This window comes from Physcomitrium patens, chromosome 9 (assembly GCF_059467195.1).
Source record: "Physcomitrium patens ecotype Gransden chromosome 9, ASM5946719v1, whole genome shotgun sequence".
In the NCBI taxonomy this organism is placed as follows: Eukaryota; Viridiplantae; Streptophyta; class Bryopsida; order Funariales; family Funariaceae; genus Physcomitrium; species Physcomitrium patens.
Window position 1 is genome coordinate 9,045,809 of NC_143418.1, and position 16,676 is coordinate 9,062,484.

Here is a 16,676-nt window from a genome sequence, read left to right on the forward strand (position 1 = left end):
TCCTCGATTCATTCCTTCATTGATTTGATTGATTGTTTGTGTGTTTGATTGTTTGATTGTGTGTTTGTTTGATTGATTGGTTGAGCTGTCTCGGCGATGGCGTAACTCATCCCCCCCGTGATATTATTCCTCCGTGTGCTATGTGCTATTGTATCCCCCCCGTGATATTATTCCTCCGTGTGCTATGTGCTATTGTATCCCCCCCTCGTAGAAAAAATAGCAACTGCGCCGTGCGCAATTCGGTAATTCTAGGTCGGTGAGCGAGCTATGGGGTGATTGATAATCCTAACCCCGCTGCAGAGTATACGAGTTTTTTTATTTTTAATTCTTTGGCTGTAAACGGAGAATGGATGCATGGCGGGGATTTGGAGCTGAAGCGGGAGCGATGGCTACGCATGCATGAATTTGCAGATAGGAATTGGGATTGGCGAAGAAGAAGTGCAGAGTCTCTGAGAAGAGAGCTGATTTATTGCTGAGGAATTTTGGAACGCGAGAGCGGGTTTGTTGTTGTTGTGGAAAGATGGCTGAGGCGCAGGTGGGAGACACGAGTGCGTTGCCGCCTGTGCTGGCGATTCTACCATTCCGTAATAAGGTTCTGCTGCCTGGTGCTATCGTGAAAATTCGAGTCAACGTGCCTGCCAGGTTTCTAAGCTGCTCTTCTTGCAAATTTGGTCGGATTCTGTGATTAAGGTTTGGCTGCCGGGCTTATGTGGTGGCGAAATTAGGATGGAATTTCCTTGAGGAATTAAAACGGATTTTTGTGTGTGCGTGTGTGTGCTTGTTTGCGTGTGTTTTTATTTTTATTTTTATTTTCATTTTTCATTTTTTTTTCCGGAGTTTATGAAATAGAGTAGTGGCAAAGGAAGGCGGAGTTGTTGAGTGTAGGTCATGCCGACTTTGGGTTTTGTTGTGTTGAATTTTGATCGTGATACTCGTCAATGGACGGCTGGTTTTCATGGTGGCCACCGTACTGGTTTATTTGGATTACGTCTTCTTCAATGTTGGTTATGGACGGGAGGCTCTCCGACAATATGAGAGTTTCGCATTGCATGGTCGTAAGCGAACGAATTGAGGGACCTTAACAACTTCAGCATATTCTTGAATGTGCTGATGAACTTCACTAATTCTGCTAAGCTTGTAGTACGCGCAGCTCAGGTTTAGGTTATAAAATGCAGTTAGTTTAGCACTCGAGATGCTGAAACAAGCACAGTTGCTAGAGGAGACTTTTCTGTAACACTTCGTTGCGTAATTCTGGAGTGAGCAGGAAAAATTTAGAGCTGTGGTCCTAGTTCTTGTGACTGGCAATATGTTGAACTTACAAGGATCCTTGGATGGAACTGCCTCATAACGGTGGGAAGAGTCAGTGAAGGAATGCTTCTCTTTCAGTAACATCTACTATGTGTCGTTTTGAGTTTTCATTTGTTAGAGCGGCTTCTGGTCCTGCAGTGTCAGGTTGATTGAACAAGAGCTATGGCAGAAAGAGAATAAAGGGAGGTTTATTGGCGTCTTGCCGCTTCACGATCGTCTTGAGCAACCTAAATCGTCAGGCAGTTCTATTTCAACGACTCCTTCCCCTCAAGGCTAGTATTTTGCACGGAAACTTGCCAATTTGTGGATGCCATTCATGGTTCTTCATTTATTTCTGAGTGCACTTCAATTATCAATTCATAGTCCTGGGCAGTACATAGAGTCATCTCTCATAAGGTGAAACCTGCAGGTACAGTGATTAAGGCTCCTGGTGAAAAGGAAAGAGGAGAAATAATCTTATCGTTGCACAGTAACAAGAACGGGGACGATCTCATCCAGTGGCATCCCAGGTGGTTTTCTTTGCCGACAGCGGTGTTTAGTTGCATAACAGATCCTTATGGACAGTATTGGTAAGTGAATCTCATTTTGAAATTATGCTGCAATGGCAATTAACTATGTCAGCAATGTGGTCGTAGGGGAGTTGCAGCAAGGGCACTCGAGTTGGAACAAAAGATAGAGAAGTACACTGGCCGTGTGTCATATATAGTAATGCTTGAAGGATGGTGCCGATTTGGGGTACAAGAGTTGATTTCCACTAGTTCGTATAAATCTGCACGTATCACTCAACTTGATCGAAACGAGGCTGGTGCGTTTCCCTTTTCAAATCCTTCATCTGCAGTTGCAAATCAACAGATTAAGTGCGATGAAATTTCACTACTATCAGGGTAACGCTTAAGAATGAACGAATTACAAGTTTGATAAAGATATGTGATCATGGTTGGTGCAGAAATAGAACAGGCTGAGAAAGATCCTGAGGTGCAAGTTTTGTCACGCCAGTTTAAAGCTGTTGCTGGAGAGCTAATATCCCTTCTTGAGCAGGTAACTTATCTTGATTAATTTGAATCGTTTGCTATGTTTTGTCAAAATAACAGTTGTGTTGTTTCGACGTAGATATTCAGTTAACACAGTCGATGGTTATCCAAACTTGTTCTGATTTTTTTCTTAAATGACTTTTTGTTTGTCTTCGCATCCATGTATTCTCTCTAGATTCCCATCTTGGTCTTTCAATACCTTGTCTAGGTTTTTTGCTTCACTTCCCATGAGATACTTGTCATGATGACTTTATCCGATGCTTTGACATTGTCCAGAAACAGAAATCATTCGGGCGCACAAAGGTTATCTTAGAGTCGTGGCCAGCGTATCGGCTGGCTGATGTTTTTGTAGCCAATTTTGAAGTTAGTTTTGAGGAGCGGCTCTTTATGCTAGATGCTGTTGACCTTCGACAGCGGTTGTCTAAAGCCACGGAAATTGTCACACGCCACCTACAGGTTATCGATCTATTTGCACTTCTGATTTCTTACCTTTTTGAAGTTGTTAACATACAATATCACTGAGTTGATTAAGCTCATATTCTCGATTCATCATGTGTGTGCCCTTGTGATTCAAGATGCGCTCATAATCTCTCTCATTACGTTATTGATTTTCTTGACTTGTTCGCTTTCGAGAAAAAACTACGTGAATCTGTCGGGTAACGTTTATAATCGAATGTTCTTACGCTCGAAATCGTTGAAACTTTTTGCAGACTATCAAAGTAGCAGAAAAAATATCCTCAAAGGTGGATGGACAGCTGTCGAAAACTCAGAAGGAAATCTTACGCCACCAGGTACTACATGTTTTCATTCACATTATCAATTTATTTGTTTTGTTGTGCCCTTCATATTTGTCGATTCTGCAGTAAGGTAATGCTCTTAGCCAACTTTCTGGTCAGATCAGGGCCATCAAGGAGGAGTTAGGAGAGAATGATGACGACGAGGATGATGTGGTTGCACTGGAAAGAAAAATGCAGAGTGTTGGCATGCCTCCAAATGTGTGGAAACATGCTCAAAGAGAGCTCAGGTGTGTAAATCCTGCTCTGACGATTGGGTCTTTTATGTAACTGCAGTTTCCTTGTCATTTTTCAGCTTGAGTATGATTATCAGATTGAACGGTTCGGATTTTTCTGCAGACGGTTGCGAAAAATGCAGCCACAACAGCCAGGATATGGCAGCTCCCGTACGTACTTGGAACTACTAGCTGAGCTGCCGTGGCAGGTTGCCAGTGAGGAGCGCGAAATTGATCTTGTGGCTGCTCAAGAACAACTTGATAGCGAGCACTACGGCCTCAGCAAGGTGAAGAAGCGGATTATCGAGTATCTGGCCGTGCGCAAGGTTCGTTTACTTTCCGTCTCTTGCAATTTCCTAGAGGGCTTTGCTCCCTATATGGGTTAGAATCTTTGAAGAACCATTTAACAGCCCCTGAATATCTTATTTTTGTACCTTAGCAATCTGCATATTATTGGTTGCTATTTCAAATATCATGTACGAGGATAAACCATCAGAGAACCTGTTTGATTTTGAAACATTACTAACCCATGAAGTTATTTTTTTCTACTTTTAAGACTTTATCATGAATTTTAGTGCATCAGAATTACTCAGTAACCAGAATTGGTTTTTAGAAAGGATAAATTTCTTCTCTGTGTAGGTTGATTCATCCTGATTTTGTGGATGGGCATGTGGGTGCAGCTCAAGCCAGATGCTAGAGGGCCTGTGCTTTGCTTCGTAGGGCCTCCAGGCGTTGGTGAGATTTTCATCCTAATTGCTAGCCTTCTATTCCTTTCCTAAAACAAGCATAATTTGGCAATAACAGAGGACATTTCAAGCAACGCTCCGCTTATTATTTGTCAGCGAGAATCTCCGCTTAGGTCTTTCGAAATCTAAGATACACTTGGGTGGCTGCAGGGAAGACATCGTTGGCTTCGTCAATTGCAGGGGCACTGGGCAGGAAATTCATTCGGTTGTCACTTGGAGGAGTCAAAGACGAAGCTGACATTCGAGGTCATCGCAGGACATACATTGGAAGTATGCCCGGGCGACTTATTGATGGCATTAAAGTAATGTTTCCTTTTCTCTTGCCTTCTTTTGTGCAGGAATGAATGGTTTTTAAAACTATTTTATTATTTTATTATTTTTTAAATAATATAATAAAAAATAAAAAATTGGTAGTATAAGCTCATTAAGTTTATCATGTCTGTTAACAGAGAGTTGGGGTGAACAATCCAGTTATGTTGCTGGATGAGATTGACAAAACAGGTTCCGATGTACGAGGGGACCCGGCCTCTGCGCTTCTTGAAGTTCTTGATCCTGAACAAAACAAGACCTTCAATGACCAGTATCCTGTAAAACATAAATCAGTTTCATGTTACCTTTTCGAGCTGTTTGAAATCTAGTGATTCTTGAGATATTCAGTGAATTTTTTATTTATGGACATTATTATTCACGAGTGTCTGGTCCTTGTTCCGCTTTGAAGTGGATCTATTACCAAATGTTGCATTTTCTTTAGTATGAAGTGCTCCTTCATTGAGTTCCTCCTTCATCAGTGAAACAAAAGTTACTTGAACGTACCATTTGATGTTTCCAAGGTAGTATTTGTGGCCACAGCCAATAGGGTGCAGACGATGCCAGCACCGCTATTGGATCGCATGGAAGTCATTGAACTGCCTGGCTATACTTCGGAGGAGAAGTTGCGTATTGCCATGCGGCACCTTATACCCCGTGTTCTTGATCAACATGGTATTACTGACCAGCATGTTCAAATATCAGAGGTTAGATGTTGTGCCATCTTTGAACAACTACTCAGTTCTTTGTTTATTGCCTCTTTGTCACTACGCAGATATTTTCCTCAGGTATAAATCAGCTTCAGATGCTCATTTTGGACGAATTTTGGCTCTTAAATCGTTTATTATAGTGGAGCGGCAGAGTATTTCTGCTGTGAATTGTTAAGATTTATTGACTTGCTTTTTTTAAATGGGTGCAAAACAGTCGATGGTGGAGCTTATGATTTCAAGATACACTAGAGAGGCCGGGGTGCGCAATTTAGAACGACATATAGCAGCCTTAGCTAGGGCAGCGGCTGTGAAACTGACAGAGAAACTCCAAGTCGAGCGAGTGGCTCGTGATATGCAACCTGATGCTCCTCAAGTCATTGATCAAGGGCAAGGACCTGGAGGAATTGCCGATTCAGGAGAAGTGGAACTGGTTGTAGAGGTTGATGGCCATGCGCGTGAAGTTGCGCATGCTTCTGTTCACGCAGAACCTCTTCTAGTCGATGAGGCAGTACTGGAAGTAGTATTAGGGGTATTCATCCCTCTCTCATCCTATGTTGTGAAAGATGGATATTATACTGCCGTCCTTTCTGTAGTTAATTCATCCAGAGTTTCATGATGGGTTAATCAATGAAGAGCAGTCGAAGAGCTTGTGCTTTGTTTCTTTTGGAACTGAAGGAGCTCCAAAACTTTCCTGTCGTTGCGCAAAGACAGTTAGCAACCTCATTTTCAATAGATTGGGTGTTTTCCCGACCAAACTAATCTGCTTTTGATTTTTTGACAGCCTCCAAAATTCGATGGAAAGGAAGCAGCTGAAAGAGTAGCCATTCCAGGGGTGGCTGTAGGATTAGTGTGGACAGCCGTTGGTGGTGAAGTTCAATTTGTAGAAGCCACCGCGATGCTTGGAAAGGGAGAACTGCATCTAACAGGGCAATTAGGAGATGTAATCAAAGAATCAGCCCAGATTGCTCTGACATGGGTAAGTTTGTATTACTAAGAAGAAAAAAAATGGTTACAATTAGGTTATCTCCTGCTAGATGCATTAGGTACTTCACGAAATCGATGTGAACAAATTTGCATCTTGACGTTGAAACTGCAATTGCAATTCAGGTGCGAGCCAGAGCAGCAGAGCTGAAGTTGCCAGAAGCAGAGGCGGGAAACCTGATGAAGGATAGAGATGTTCACATTCACTTTCCTGCAGGTGCAGTGCCGAAGGATGGTCCGTCAGCGGGCGTAACTTTAGTGACTGCCTTGGTGTCCTTGTTCGGCAAGAAATGTGTACGAGCAGACACTGCGATGACCGGAGAAATGACTCTTAGAGGTCTCGTGCTTCCAGTTGGCGGTGTCAAAGATAAGGTGTGACATTGTTTCCCCTGTTTTCAGAATTTCTTTTCCGCGCAGATCTTATCACTGTACGGCAGGTTTAATTGCGCTATTTCTGAGTTATTCTATCATATTGCCTGTATGCTCCCTCTTAGATGGCTTGAACGCTGGTGTAGTCTTCTGACAACTCTCTATATTCACGGCATTACAAACCTTTGTCTTGAAACAGATATTAGCTGCTCATCGTTGTGGACTGAAGAGAGTCATATTACCCGATCGTAACCGAAAAGACCTGCAGGAAGTTCCTCCAGCTATTCTTGCAAACATGGAGGTAATGGATATGCCTGAGTCGGACATAGATCTTAGATCTCTTGTTGTTTACAGATTTTGTTAGAGATCACCTATATAGTGATCTCAACCCTTGCAAAGAGTGCAATGAGTTTACAGATCTAGAAGGCATTTTGAAACACTTTGCGCATCATTTCGTTGCTCTTTTTACTACAACGGTCTGCACAAGGGCTAGTGTAGGAATTTTTAGAGTAAACCAGTTGAGGTAACAGGTAATTCTTTCTTATTTCGTCTTGTATTAAACAAATTTGATGTGTTCTTGTTTTTGATATACTTCTATAATTTTGTATTTCTATTTTTTTCCTCATTGCTCTCAAGTAACCAGTAAATCACGTTGCATCATTTATACAGATCCTTCTAGCGAAACGTATGGAGGATGTTTTGCATCACGCGTTTGAAACAGGGTGCCCATTGAAGCCTGCATCTCGCTTGTAGCTTCTGTAGTGTCCTGGCAAGGTCCCCTGCATTTTGGGTGAACTTGAAAGTTTATCAAGATGTTGGAATACTTGAAATTGACCTACTGCGTATGTTGAATTAGAGTGATTACCAGTGCACCAAAATTGTGCATGATTGTGCAGCATGAGTTGCTATATATGTTGGACATTGTATAGAAAAAGCCATGGGGAGGCTGTCTCAACTGGAGATTATGAAAATTGGCGTAGATTCACTTACTGTAGGGTAATCAGTCGTAGCGTAACAGTAGCTAGAATTTGGGACTGCAGTGGGTCATTGAGTGCATTATATTTTGATTTTCCAGTACTTTCAATTGCAAGCATTTTACTCTTGTCATGATTACTGCTTACTTTTGACTCACAGCTTTGAAATTGTCGCTTTCCAAAATGTATGAAGGATGCTTTTAGCGCAGTTGTTAGAGGTCTTTTTTACGTCAATGAGATGAAGTTGGCACACAGTAGCGGCATGATTTTAAACCAACGAGGTTTCAAAATCGATTTCTATATAATTCTTCGTAACAGGTGGAGAAACCACGTTAAATTTGGGTCAGCAAATTGTGATCTCCTGGCACCGTTTGGGTTCAGTTTTTGTAATGTGGAGATGTCAGTCGTTTGAATGTATCAAACTTTGGAATGCACAATTATGGGGCTGGTTAGCGGCATTCTCTGCACTATGGAATTCATCCATGGCCAATAGTTGTGTACAAGGCTGTCCACTCTGTATCTCATCCACACTGATCGACATTCTCGGTGGAGATCCAACTAAGGCTTGCTCAGTTTTGATAATGGGGGAGGTAGGAGTAAAGTTGAGAGTGCAAAGGCGCAGGCTCTGAGGATTGTGACGATGGCGGCAGATGAGCCATGGCTGCCCTGCTTGCACGTGAAGACTCGACGAGGTTACGAGCTGGGTCACGCAATTGGGAAATGGTTTCGGGGGTTGATTCACTCCAGGTTTGCGTCTGACCCGGCACTGCATTCCGAATTGCTTCCGTTTGCCGCGACTGAGGACGGGGAAAAGCTTGTCGCTGCACTTACCTCCGCGAACAGGTTCGTCACCGCCTTTAGAATCTCAGCGCCCACTGTTGTAAATTAGTTGTAGATTTTTGTGTAGCCCTCGTATAACCGCATTCTTATTCTTGTGAGAAACAATGTGGTAAGTTACACGCTGAGGAGCTAGTGCTTTGCATATCTTCTTCATTATTCGCCAGTGTCTCAAGAACTTCGTCCAATAGATCAATGAATTTTGCAATTAAAGTTTCAGCAGAGAAGTAACCAAGAAGACCTTGTCACCTCATACTTGAATCTCGAGAACCTGGCTTAATTTGTAGACAGTGGTGCTTGTTGGTGCAGAGAGCAGTTCCCTGTCTATTTCGAAGAATTACGCGGGACAGCCGATGGTGCGGAGGTGCCCTTCATTCAGGTGAGTATCTAGCTATTTTCTTAGTACGTGGGTCTCTTCCTGTTCGAATATATCTGCCTGAGCAAAGCCTTTGCACGTTGGGAAACCTAAATCCACCTAAAGACTAAATCAATGATGTACTGGAAGGTCTTTTTAATCAACATGCGAAAAGAAATTGCACCATTTCTGGCCACCCCCATCAAGCGCGAGAAAGTAGGCGAAGCAGACCAATGCAGCACCATCCTGTTGAACACGGAATCACTGGCCGTGATTGCACACAATGAAGATGCGGACGTTTCTCTTCTAAATCACGCGTAATATCGATGGTTTCTGTTACATTATTTGCTGTTATGACATCACGTGGTGGGATTTAATTTCTCTGTTTCGTTACTTCTTTGAATGCATTGAGATTGCAGCCATGAAGTGTTTATGATGTTTGCGCACATGGTTTTAAAACTATTTGAGGCTATGAGAATCTATCCGCAGATATCTGGTTCACGCGGAATTTGAAGATGGTTTATCATTCGTGGCTTACACATATGCTGGGGAGCTTCCAAGTTGCGCGTTTGGGTTTAACAGCCACGGTGTTGTGAGATTCCTTTTTTAGACTAGCTTGTATTAAATGTCAATGATAGTGTGTTTACAGCTTTGGAAAATTAGTTGCCGAACCCAATCGTTATGGTACTTGATTCAGTCCAACTAGAAACGTGGCCCCTCATTATGGTCTTTCAATTTTTGTACAGGTTTTCACTTTGAATGCCGTGCCATTAGCTCCGGAGGAAGCTGTAGCAGGAGGAATATGCCGCAACTTTATATCAAGGGACCTGTTGGAAGCTTCGAATCATCGTGATGCACTTAAGGTAATTCTTGGAGTACCAAATTTAACCAAAGTTGTTCGTATCTTCAACTGTACATTTGAGCTGAGCATCTCCTTCTGTGCAGCGAGTATGCTTGTCGAACAGATCTGTGGGGCATAACTACAACATTATGGATACCAACGAAGGGAAGATGATGACAGTGGAAGCAGCATCGAAAGGTAGATGGTCCGTAAAAGAAATCGGAGCAGAACCTTTCTTCCATGCCAACATGTATGTACACCTTCATGTTAACCAGGTATAGGGCACCATTCATTACCGTCTAAGGCTGTATCGAGTCACTAACCCAACCCCGGTAGTTCTAGAGGACTAATTTTCTTAATTAACCATACTGGGTCTTGTACAGTCTAAGGAATTTGGAAACTCCCAGAGTACAGAGATGAAATTTTATATCTGTTGAAGAAAGTCTACTTATATACAGGTGTGGTCGGCATAGAGAAGATAAATTAGTTTCGTGGAACAGTTGTATCTTGATAGTAGACCGCAGCAATATATTTGGATATTAAAGTAAGTCTAAAGGTTTTGCATGTTCCAGGTTGCCAATGAGACCTCCTTGTACAGGCACAGGTGTGCAGATAGATATTCAAAGCTCTCTAGAGATGACATGTTGTCTCTACTCGGTGATACTACTGACGAACCGTATCCGGTCTACATGCAAGGTATGCTGAGTTAATCCTCGTATTGCTAAAGTTGAATGAGATCAGCAGCTGGAGAAGTTAAGAAAAGGAAACATTCCAAGAAAAAAAAAAAAAAAAAAAAAAAAAAAACGCGACGTAGCATATGTGGCGCAAATGTGATATGAAATTCAGAAACAAATACAGTTGCAACAGCAAATTGAAGGATAAATTTTCTTCTCTGCTTGCAGGTCCCAAGCTCGTGACACTATGCACGGCCGTCTTTGACTTGTATGTACTGAGTTGTACAATATTCCAAGGGAATCCTGAAAAGCAAGTCGTATACTCAACACTGCCTCTGACCCTTCCCTGGTCTTGAACTTCATCAAGATATTAGGGTGTCATTTGCTAACTTCAGTAGTGTATGCCAGTCATTATTGTGTAGGCCGAGAAACTGTATAAGCTAAAAGATCGACATTGCTAACGTGCAGAAATAGCCAATGTAGGTGAAGTGTGAGAGGTACCATGTGTGATATTCGCTATTTCCGATTGCAACGCTAGCTGTCTCAGGATAATACGTACTCAGCCAGTTTCTTCAGATAAATACCCCTCTATGTTCTGCTCTGCGTAGCCTAGTTGTCATAGGATTTGAATGTAGAAATGCTTGAGGTCGTATTATGAAGACGGTTCATTGGGTTAGATGCTTGTCAAGAGGATGATAAGTACAGACTATTGCATTGGAACACTTTCAACATCCAAGAAACAGTTAGGACTCTGTTACGATTGTACCAAGACCTTTAGCAGCGGAAATCGTCCTAAGGTGTTTCAGGTCGATGTTTCACGTTCAGCATCACGAGTCGCAGCATGCTCTTGAAAACTGTCTGCTCTAATGTATTAATGCAACGATACAAATGAATTGCGTTGGTAAACTCACAAAAAGACGGCTGTGAACAATCTATTACAAACAAATTAAGGAGGCATTCAAGTTATATGCGAGCGGTAGAGAAAAGATTGCCCATAAACGTAACCGAGTTCCAGCCTCATTGATTCAAATGCGCAATAATCACCTAAAACTGGCTATCTAAGTTCATAATGCACATAGTGTATGTACATTCCAATGCAAGACATGTCTACTTAAAGGCGATATACGAAATTCACTGTGCTACAATATTGATAGGGGAACTGTCTCGTTCCATACTATCGAGTGGAGTATGACTACAAGCATTTGAACGATTCCTTCTCATGCAGCGACAAAAGGGATCACCATAAGCATGAAAGATGTATAATCGAATGTTGCATTTCCGGTGAGTGATTTGTCTTGTCCCTTGAACTTCTCGGTCAAGCCTTTGACGACAAATCCACACTCCACAAAGTTGTCATAACCAATGCTTCTGCTCCCGCCTGTGACATCATACTTAGAAACAAGCATCTGCAGAACAGACGGAGGAATGTTGAAGTTGAAGCTCATCAGAGCCTGGTGCAACTCCTGCGCATCAATAGATCCACTCCCGTCCCTGTCAAACTCGCTGAACTTCTTGTTCCACTGCTGAATTTCTTTCCACAGCTTCGCGAAGCCAACCGGGCCGATTCGGGTCGAATCATTCTTAAGATCACCAAAGAGATGCAGCATAAGGCGAAGGGTTCGCGGAGAAAATGCAACTCGGCCAGTGGACAAAACCCTTCCTAGTTCGTGGGCATCGATGGTACCGCTTCTATCAAGATCCGCCATCTGGAACAACCTTGTGACTTCGGGATCGGTTCCAGGAGGAAAGCCTCCTCCACCGCCCGGCGCAGGGTAGCCTCCTTGTTGTGGCGGATACTGTCCATAGCCGCCGCCTTGAGGCTGTGAGTAGCCTCCATATCCTCCCGGTGCTGGAGGAGCTCCATACCCGCTAACTGGAGGAGCTCCATAGCCAGCAGGAGCCCCAGACGTTGCTCCATAGCCCCCTGGAGCTTGACCCGGCGCTCCATAACACCCAGGCGCTGATGCATAAGGTCCTGCCGGCGGTGCTGCATAAGGAGCCGCGGGCTGGGCACCATAACCCGAAGCATAACCTCCCGATGTCGGAGGCTGTCCATAACCAGTCGGTGCACCATACCCACTAGGTGCAGCAGGCTGTCCATAACCTGCCGGCGCACCATACCCCGTCGGTGGTTGTTTGCCCGCCATACTGCAGTTACACGACAACACACAAACACTCAAAAAACAAACCTTTACACTATCACTACTAGAAAAAACGAAACGCACGACCCTGAATAAGATCGCGGAAACAACGACGACGACAATGACAACAACCACATCAAAACCTTGCGAATATCTTGAAGCAGCTGGGGCTAGGAGAGATATATGATTTGCGGGGGGTGAGGGGGATGGGGAGAAAAGTCAGCAGTCAGCAAGCGAGCTCTTCGTGCTCCTTCAGCGCGCTGTGTTGTAGGCAACGCAGTCGCATGGCCGCTACCCTACCGAACCACTTGACGACCTCCGAAAGAGGGTTCAGGCCTCCGATCCAGGCCAAGGGATTGAAGACGACGACTTTTTGATTTCGACCCACAATGTTTCCTCGCCTTAAAATTAGCCTTTGTCTACTCATCAGCTGCCCCGAAGTCGACGCATCCCTTTCTAAACGCAGTGGATCTTTCCTACCTCTCCGCTCCGCTTCCGAGCACACGGGACCTCGTTATCGTCTGTAGAGAGAGACTAGGTTATCACCGGCTTCAGTCGGCCTCGCTCTAGCGGTGCTGCTGACGGGGCTGCGAACGGCGACCCCCAGTCGTGCCTCTTTGATAGTCACCACTTGAGAGTATGGATATTACAGCCCATTTTTCGATTGAATACACACTCACACTCATAAGTATGCATATGAATACACACACACATTCATATATATATATATATATGTGTATGTGTGTGTGTGTGTATATGTGTTTGTGTGCATGGGTATGTGTCAGATATTATTTGTAATTGGGTTGTTTATTTCACTTTATTTTTATTTTTATTTTTATTTTGGGATTGTTGCTTGAGTGACATGTGTTAGTCATGTATGCTGTGTTTCTTGTGCTAACTATTATGTTTGAAATATTTTTTGACCAAGGATACGTGCAGACAGATGTGACTTACATGATGATGAATTGTTTTGTAATTTTCTTTCTGTGACACACAAATTTTACTCCAAAATTAGACAGTTGAGAAATAATAACAACAATAATAATTCATATAGAATATGATTATGGTTTTGCTAACAATTTTGATGTAGAAAACAACCATGAAATGAATAGAAATATGTATGCATGCATCTAACAGTTATGAAAAGCAATTGTTAGTGTGCTTTGTTGTTGAATTTTAATTTTAAATATTTCATGAACCATGATGACAACTTTCATCAATGTTGGTATTGCTTAAGTAACAAAATCAAACTTCTATGATAGGATCCTTGGTTTGAAAGCTGTAAGAGTAGTTGTATAAAAAATAGAGGATTTTAAGTGTAAGATATTCTATGTTTTATTTATGTACATGTAAAATCTTACAAATATTCCATACAACATTCGAATTGAGAACATCTATTGACTTAGCTATACATGGATATAAAAATCCTATCCAAAAAGATCAAGAAGTAGATATCAAGATTGATTCTATCTGCACCAATGAAATAACTACAATAATCACATAAATCATATTAATTCAGCAAGGCTTGTATACTACAAAATACAAATAAATGAAAAAAGTATATTCTTAAAATTTAATTTTTTTAATGAGAATATTATGAAACTAAGAATGTACTTGGTCTTACCTTAGGTATACTTAATGCTTGAAAGAAAAAGAAAAAGAAAAAGAATATATAATTTATTTAAAATAAAATAAAATATAGATTTTTTTTTTGAATAAATGTGATAATGTGAGAGTAACATCAATCATACACATTTACCTGGATGAGTCATTGTAAAATTGAAATAAAATCAAAAGAATGTGATAAAAAGTTAATAGGTTTCAAAAATCACAATAAAATAGAGATGAAATCCAAAAATTAAATAAGGGAACCATTAGGTAGACATTCTTATTTTATTGCGTAGACATCTCTTGTGCCACACACTCTTGTATATACACACTAAAATTCTTAGTTACACTAAAAATTTTAAAATAACTTTACATTAAAAGATATGTGTGCATTTCCATGAATATGATGAAGACAGCTCAGCTCAGCTTTTAGAATGTAGAATAACGAATCTAGCTTTGATTTTCAAAACACACAGTCAATAACTAGTGAAACTGTAATCCGAAGAGTATTGATGTAAATTCAAACAGATTCTGATATAGGTCATGAAAAAAAATAAGGGCAGAAGGAAATACATTACCTGAATAAAACCAAAGAAATTCAGGACCAAGAGGCTTGTGAAAAGCAAGGGACCCAAAAAGTGGAAGTCCATCCCCTTCTTAGCAGCCCAGTAGGTGTAACCAGTTAGCGACACCACCACCATGGTCGTTAAATCCAAAGCTTCCAAGACAATTGGCACAGTTTACAATATCAATCCAGTCGAAGATACTGAGTGACATTGAGATAAAACAGCTGCAAGTATAAGAGTATCATAAGAAGCTACGATTAATCATGATCAGTAAAATATGAAGAGAAATAGGTAAATAGCCATTAAATTCAGAAAAGTCTCAAGCGGGAAAATCAACTAGAGTGCAGATTCGGTATCAACAAAGGGTCTCATGAAACAATAAAGAATGTATTAAGAGCAGACCAGTTTTCAGTTTTTAGAATTCGCAACCATAAAGATTACATGTGCGTAGTGCCATGGAGCTCGATATACCAATCGAAAGACTCATAGCTACAGTAAGTAGTCCCAATAAAAAAAGGTTCAAAGTATGGTTTTGAGGGTAATCGTACAGATGACACATAACTGCAAGAACAAACAACTCTGGTGAAACGACGTTCATGTGTGCATTAAGGTATATAACCAAGTATGCTTGATAAGCGTCCATCCACAAACAACTGCTCTTGAATTGTTTACCAGAAACAATACTTGTTAATCTCAACGACATCAGAGTTAGATAGAATAGATAAAGAATCACACAGCTTCAACATACACAGAAAATAGAGCATGCGGAATCGTTAAAGAAGTAGCCACCTCTTTAGTGAATTTCAGTGTATTCACTGGAAGGAACGATATTAAAAGTATGAAGAGAGGGGTATTAATGTGGGGTAGAGGACCAACCCTAGTGTCTGTTGAATAAACGTTTTGAAGCCTCAAAACACACAACGGATCCAGCAACTATGGTCGTTAGCAGAAGTTGAACACTGAGGACTTCGTACACTTTTCTGATAAATCCCCATCTGATAAATGGCTTTGAAGAAAATAGCGTATTTTCCTCAAAGCCAACACCTGGGTATCACACAGACGACTCACCGACTCCTGCCTCAAGGTCATCAAACCTGTCGTTCTTGAGCCCCCCGTTGAAGTCCGCCATTTTGATAGCATCCATTCCCATATCACAAGCTCATACAAGCTCAGGTATCTCAAGCCTACTCAGTACCCTCAACACCCAACTGTTGAAGTCAGTTGCACAACAAGCATTTTTAGTTTCATGATAAGTTCAGTTAAAATTTAAGATCCAGAATCTGAAGGTTAATAAACAAGAACACTACACGATAAGCATTCAAAATTTCCATATGTAACTCTTTTCAATTCAAGATCCCTTAGAATTCTCGCTCTTAACCTACAGAAATATTGACACCGAGGAAATAGCAGTACTAAGAATTCAGACATACAGGTATTGTGGTAATCATGCACAAATGACCTCTACATGTACAATTCCCAGTACCGAATGCAATACAAACAATAGTATCCAAAACCTCTATCATCTACTGTCACGGTTACTAAATTAATTACAAACAGACACGATAGATAACCTGGTAGAAATCTCTTTCAGATCAACCTTGAATTCAACACCTAATCTCGAGAATTCTGACCTCAGCGCCTTTTAGCAAACACCGATGTTCCGCAAAGGTTTAAAATGTCCAAAATTCTGCAAAGAGATGGCAATGCGATCCAAAGAGAACACAAACTCTTACTATACAAGGGTGAGGCAATAAATGTATGTATGTGTGCTCAGATTCATGGGCCTTCGACAAACTGGACTACAAGCACGAGACTGAAGGTATACCTGAGGTGGATATCCTGTTTCAATCAGACTGGTCAGGTTATCACCACCCAAGTATCTGGATGTCAGAAGATGGGCAATCTTGGAGGGGGATTAGGGCCTCATCCCAATCTCAATGGATAGGCAATGTTATTCTTGGATTTTGCTTGCACTTGGAGATCTCTGCAATGCAAAGTCCGCCCAATTTCAAAATTTCCAATTCCATATGTAAGGGAGTGAAGCATTTTATGACTCAGAGCCTACTTGCATAATATTTTTGGAGAGGAATTTTTTTACCCTTTCATTTTTGTAATTTATATATTGTAATATATTTACGTTTTGTGTCACATATTTCTTAGGCTTATAGTTGTTAAGTATAATTTTTTTAAATTATTATGGATGAAGTTTTGAAAACTTCA

General features: G+C 41.4%; 4 protein-coding genes across 9 annotated transcripts; 2 read left to right on the forward strand and 2 right to left on the reverse strand.

The window, feature by feature from the left end:
- LOC112286968 (lon protease homolog 2, peroxisomal) lies at positions 1–7,580 on the forward strand. Of its 3 annotated transcripts, none has more exons than XM_024529473.3 (18): positions 1–642; positions 1,447–1,580; positions 1,718–1,817; positions 1,944–2,113; positions 2,255–2,346; positions 2,616–2,795; positions 3,050–3,130; positions 3,236–3,363; positions 3,473–3,674; positions 4,029–4,083; positions 4,245–4,396; positions 4,544–4,674; positions 4,894–5,107; positions 5,325–5,639; positions 5,892–6,086; positions 6,218–6,463; positions 6,660–6,761; positions 7,130–7,580. In XM_024529473.3, the coding sequence occupies exons 1-18, from the start codon at positions 521–523 to the stop codon at positions 7,211–7,213; spliced, it is 2,703 nt and encodes a 900-aa protein (XP_024385241.1). In that variant the 5' UTR covers positions 1–520; the 3' UTR covers positions 7,214–7,580. The 3 variants fall into 3 exon arrangements, with proteins under 3 accessions (XP_024385241.1, XP_073392490.1, XP_024385242.1); XM_073536389.2 differs by having other exon boundaries at positions 1,447–1,574; positions 1,712–1,817; XM_024529474.3 differs by lacking the exon at positions 1–642 and having other exon boundaries at positions 1,539–1,580; positions 1,955–2,113.
- Positions 7,581–7,972: 392 nt separating this feature from the next.
- LOC112286969 (uncharacterized) lies at positions 7,973–10,965 on the forward strand. Of its 4 annotated transcripts, none has more exons than XR_016504733.1 (8): positions 7,973–8,277; positions 8,581–8,650; positions 8,777–8,943; positions 9,116–9,218; positions 9,373–9,489; positions 9,572–9,742; positions 10,066–10,163; positions 10,370–10,910. XR_016504733.1 is itself a non-coding variant. In XM_024529477.3 (8 exons), the coding sequence occupies exons 1-8, from the start codon at positions 8,075–8,077 to the stop codon at positions 10,382–10,384; spliced, it is 945 nt and encodes a 314-aa protein (XP_024385245.1). In that variant the 5' UTR covers positions 7,974–8,074; the 3' UTR covers positions 10,385–10,965. The 4 variants fall into 4 exon arrangements, 3 of the variants coding, with proteins under 3 accessions (XP_024385245.1, XP_090109223.1, XP_024385243.1); XM_024529477.3 differs by having other exon boundaries at positions 7,974–8,277; positions 9,572–9,717; positions 10,040–10,163; positions 10,370–10,965; XM_090253097.1 differs by having other exon boundaries at positions 7,975–8,277; positions 9,572–9,717; positions 10,370–10,965.
- Positions 10,966–11,118: 153 nt separating this feature from the next.
- On the reverse strand, positions 11,119–12,785 carry LOC112286970 (putative calcium-binding protein CML48). Its single transcript, XM_024529478.3, has 2 exons — positions 12,426–12,785; positions 11,119–12,289 (listed from the first exon to the last, which is right to left on the reverse strand). The coding sequence occupies exon 2, from the start codon at positions 12,286–12,288 to the stop codon at positions 11,359–11,361; it is 930 nt and encodes a 309-aa protein (XP_024385246.1). The 5' UTR covers position 12,289; positions 12,426–12,785; the 3' UTR covers positions 11,119–11,358.
- A 1,477-nt stretch (positions 12,786–14,262) lies between these two features.
- Positions 14,263–15,507, reverse strand: LOC112286298 (protein LIFEGUARD 2; the record flags this gene model as incomplete). Its single annotated transcript, XM_090253331.1, has 3 exons — positions 14,263–14,632; positions 14,886–15,193; positions 15,338–15,507. Coding segments are annotated over 3 exons (744 nt in total), but the record flags the coding sequence as incomplete, so codon positions are not given.
- Between the last annotated feature and the right edge of the window lie 1,169 nt (positions 15,508–16,676).

Excerpts from the sequence above, each read along its gene's own strand:
- LOC112286969 (XM_024529475.3), top strand. The coding sequence starts at position 8,075 with ATGGCGGCAGATGAGCCATGGCTGCCCTGCTTGCACGTGAAGACTCGA. Across the intron at positions 8,278-8,580 it reads GCACTTACCTCCGCGAACAG|AGAGCAGTTCCCTGTCTATT; the intron begins GTTCGTCACCGC and ends TTGTTGGTGCAG. Across the intron at positions 8,944-9,115 it reads GTTTCTCTTCTAAATCACGC|ATATCTGGTTCACGCGGAAT; the intron begins GTAATATCGATG and ends ATCTATCCGCAG.
- LOC112286970 (XM_024529478.3), bottom strand. The coding sequence starts at position 12,288 with ATGGCGGGCAAACAACCACCGACGGGGTATGGTGCGCCGGCAGGTTAT.
- LOC112286968 (XM_024529473.3), top strand. The coding sequence starts at position 521 with ATGGCTGAGGCGCAGGTGGGAGACACGAGTGCGTTGCCGCCTGTGCTG. Across the intron at positions 3,364-3,472 it reads CATGCTCAAAGAGAGCTCAG|ACGGTTGCGAAAAATGCAGC; the intron begins GTGTGTAAATCC and ends ATTTTTCTGCAG. Across the intron at positions 4,084-4,244 it reads CGTAGGGCCTCCAGGCGTTG|GGAAGACATCGTTGGCTTCG; the intron begins GTGAGATTTTCA and ends GGGTGGCTGCAG.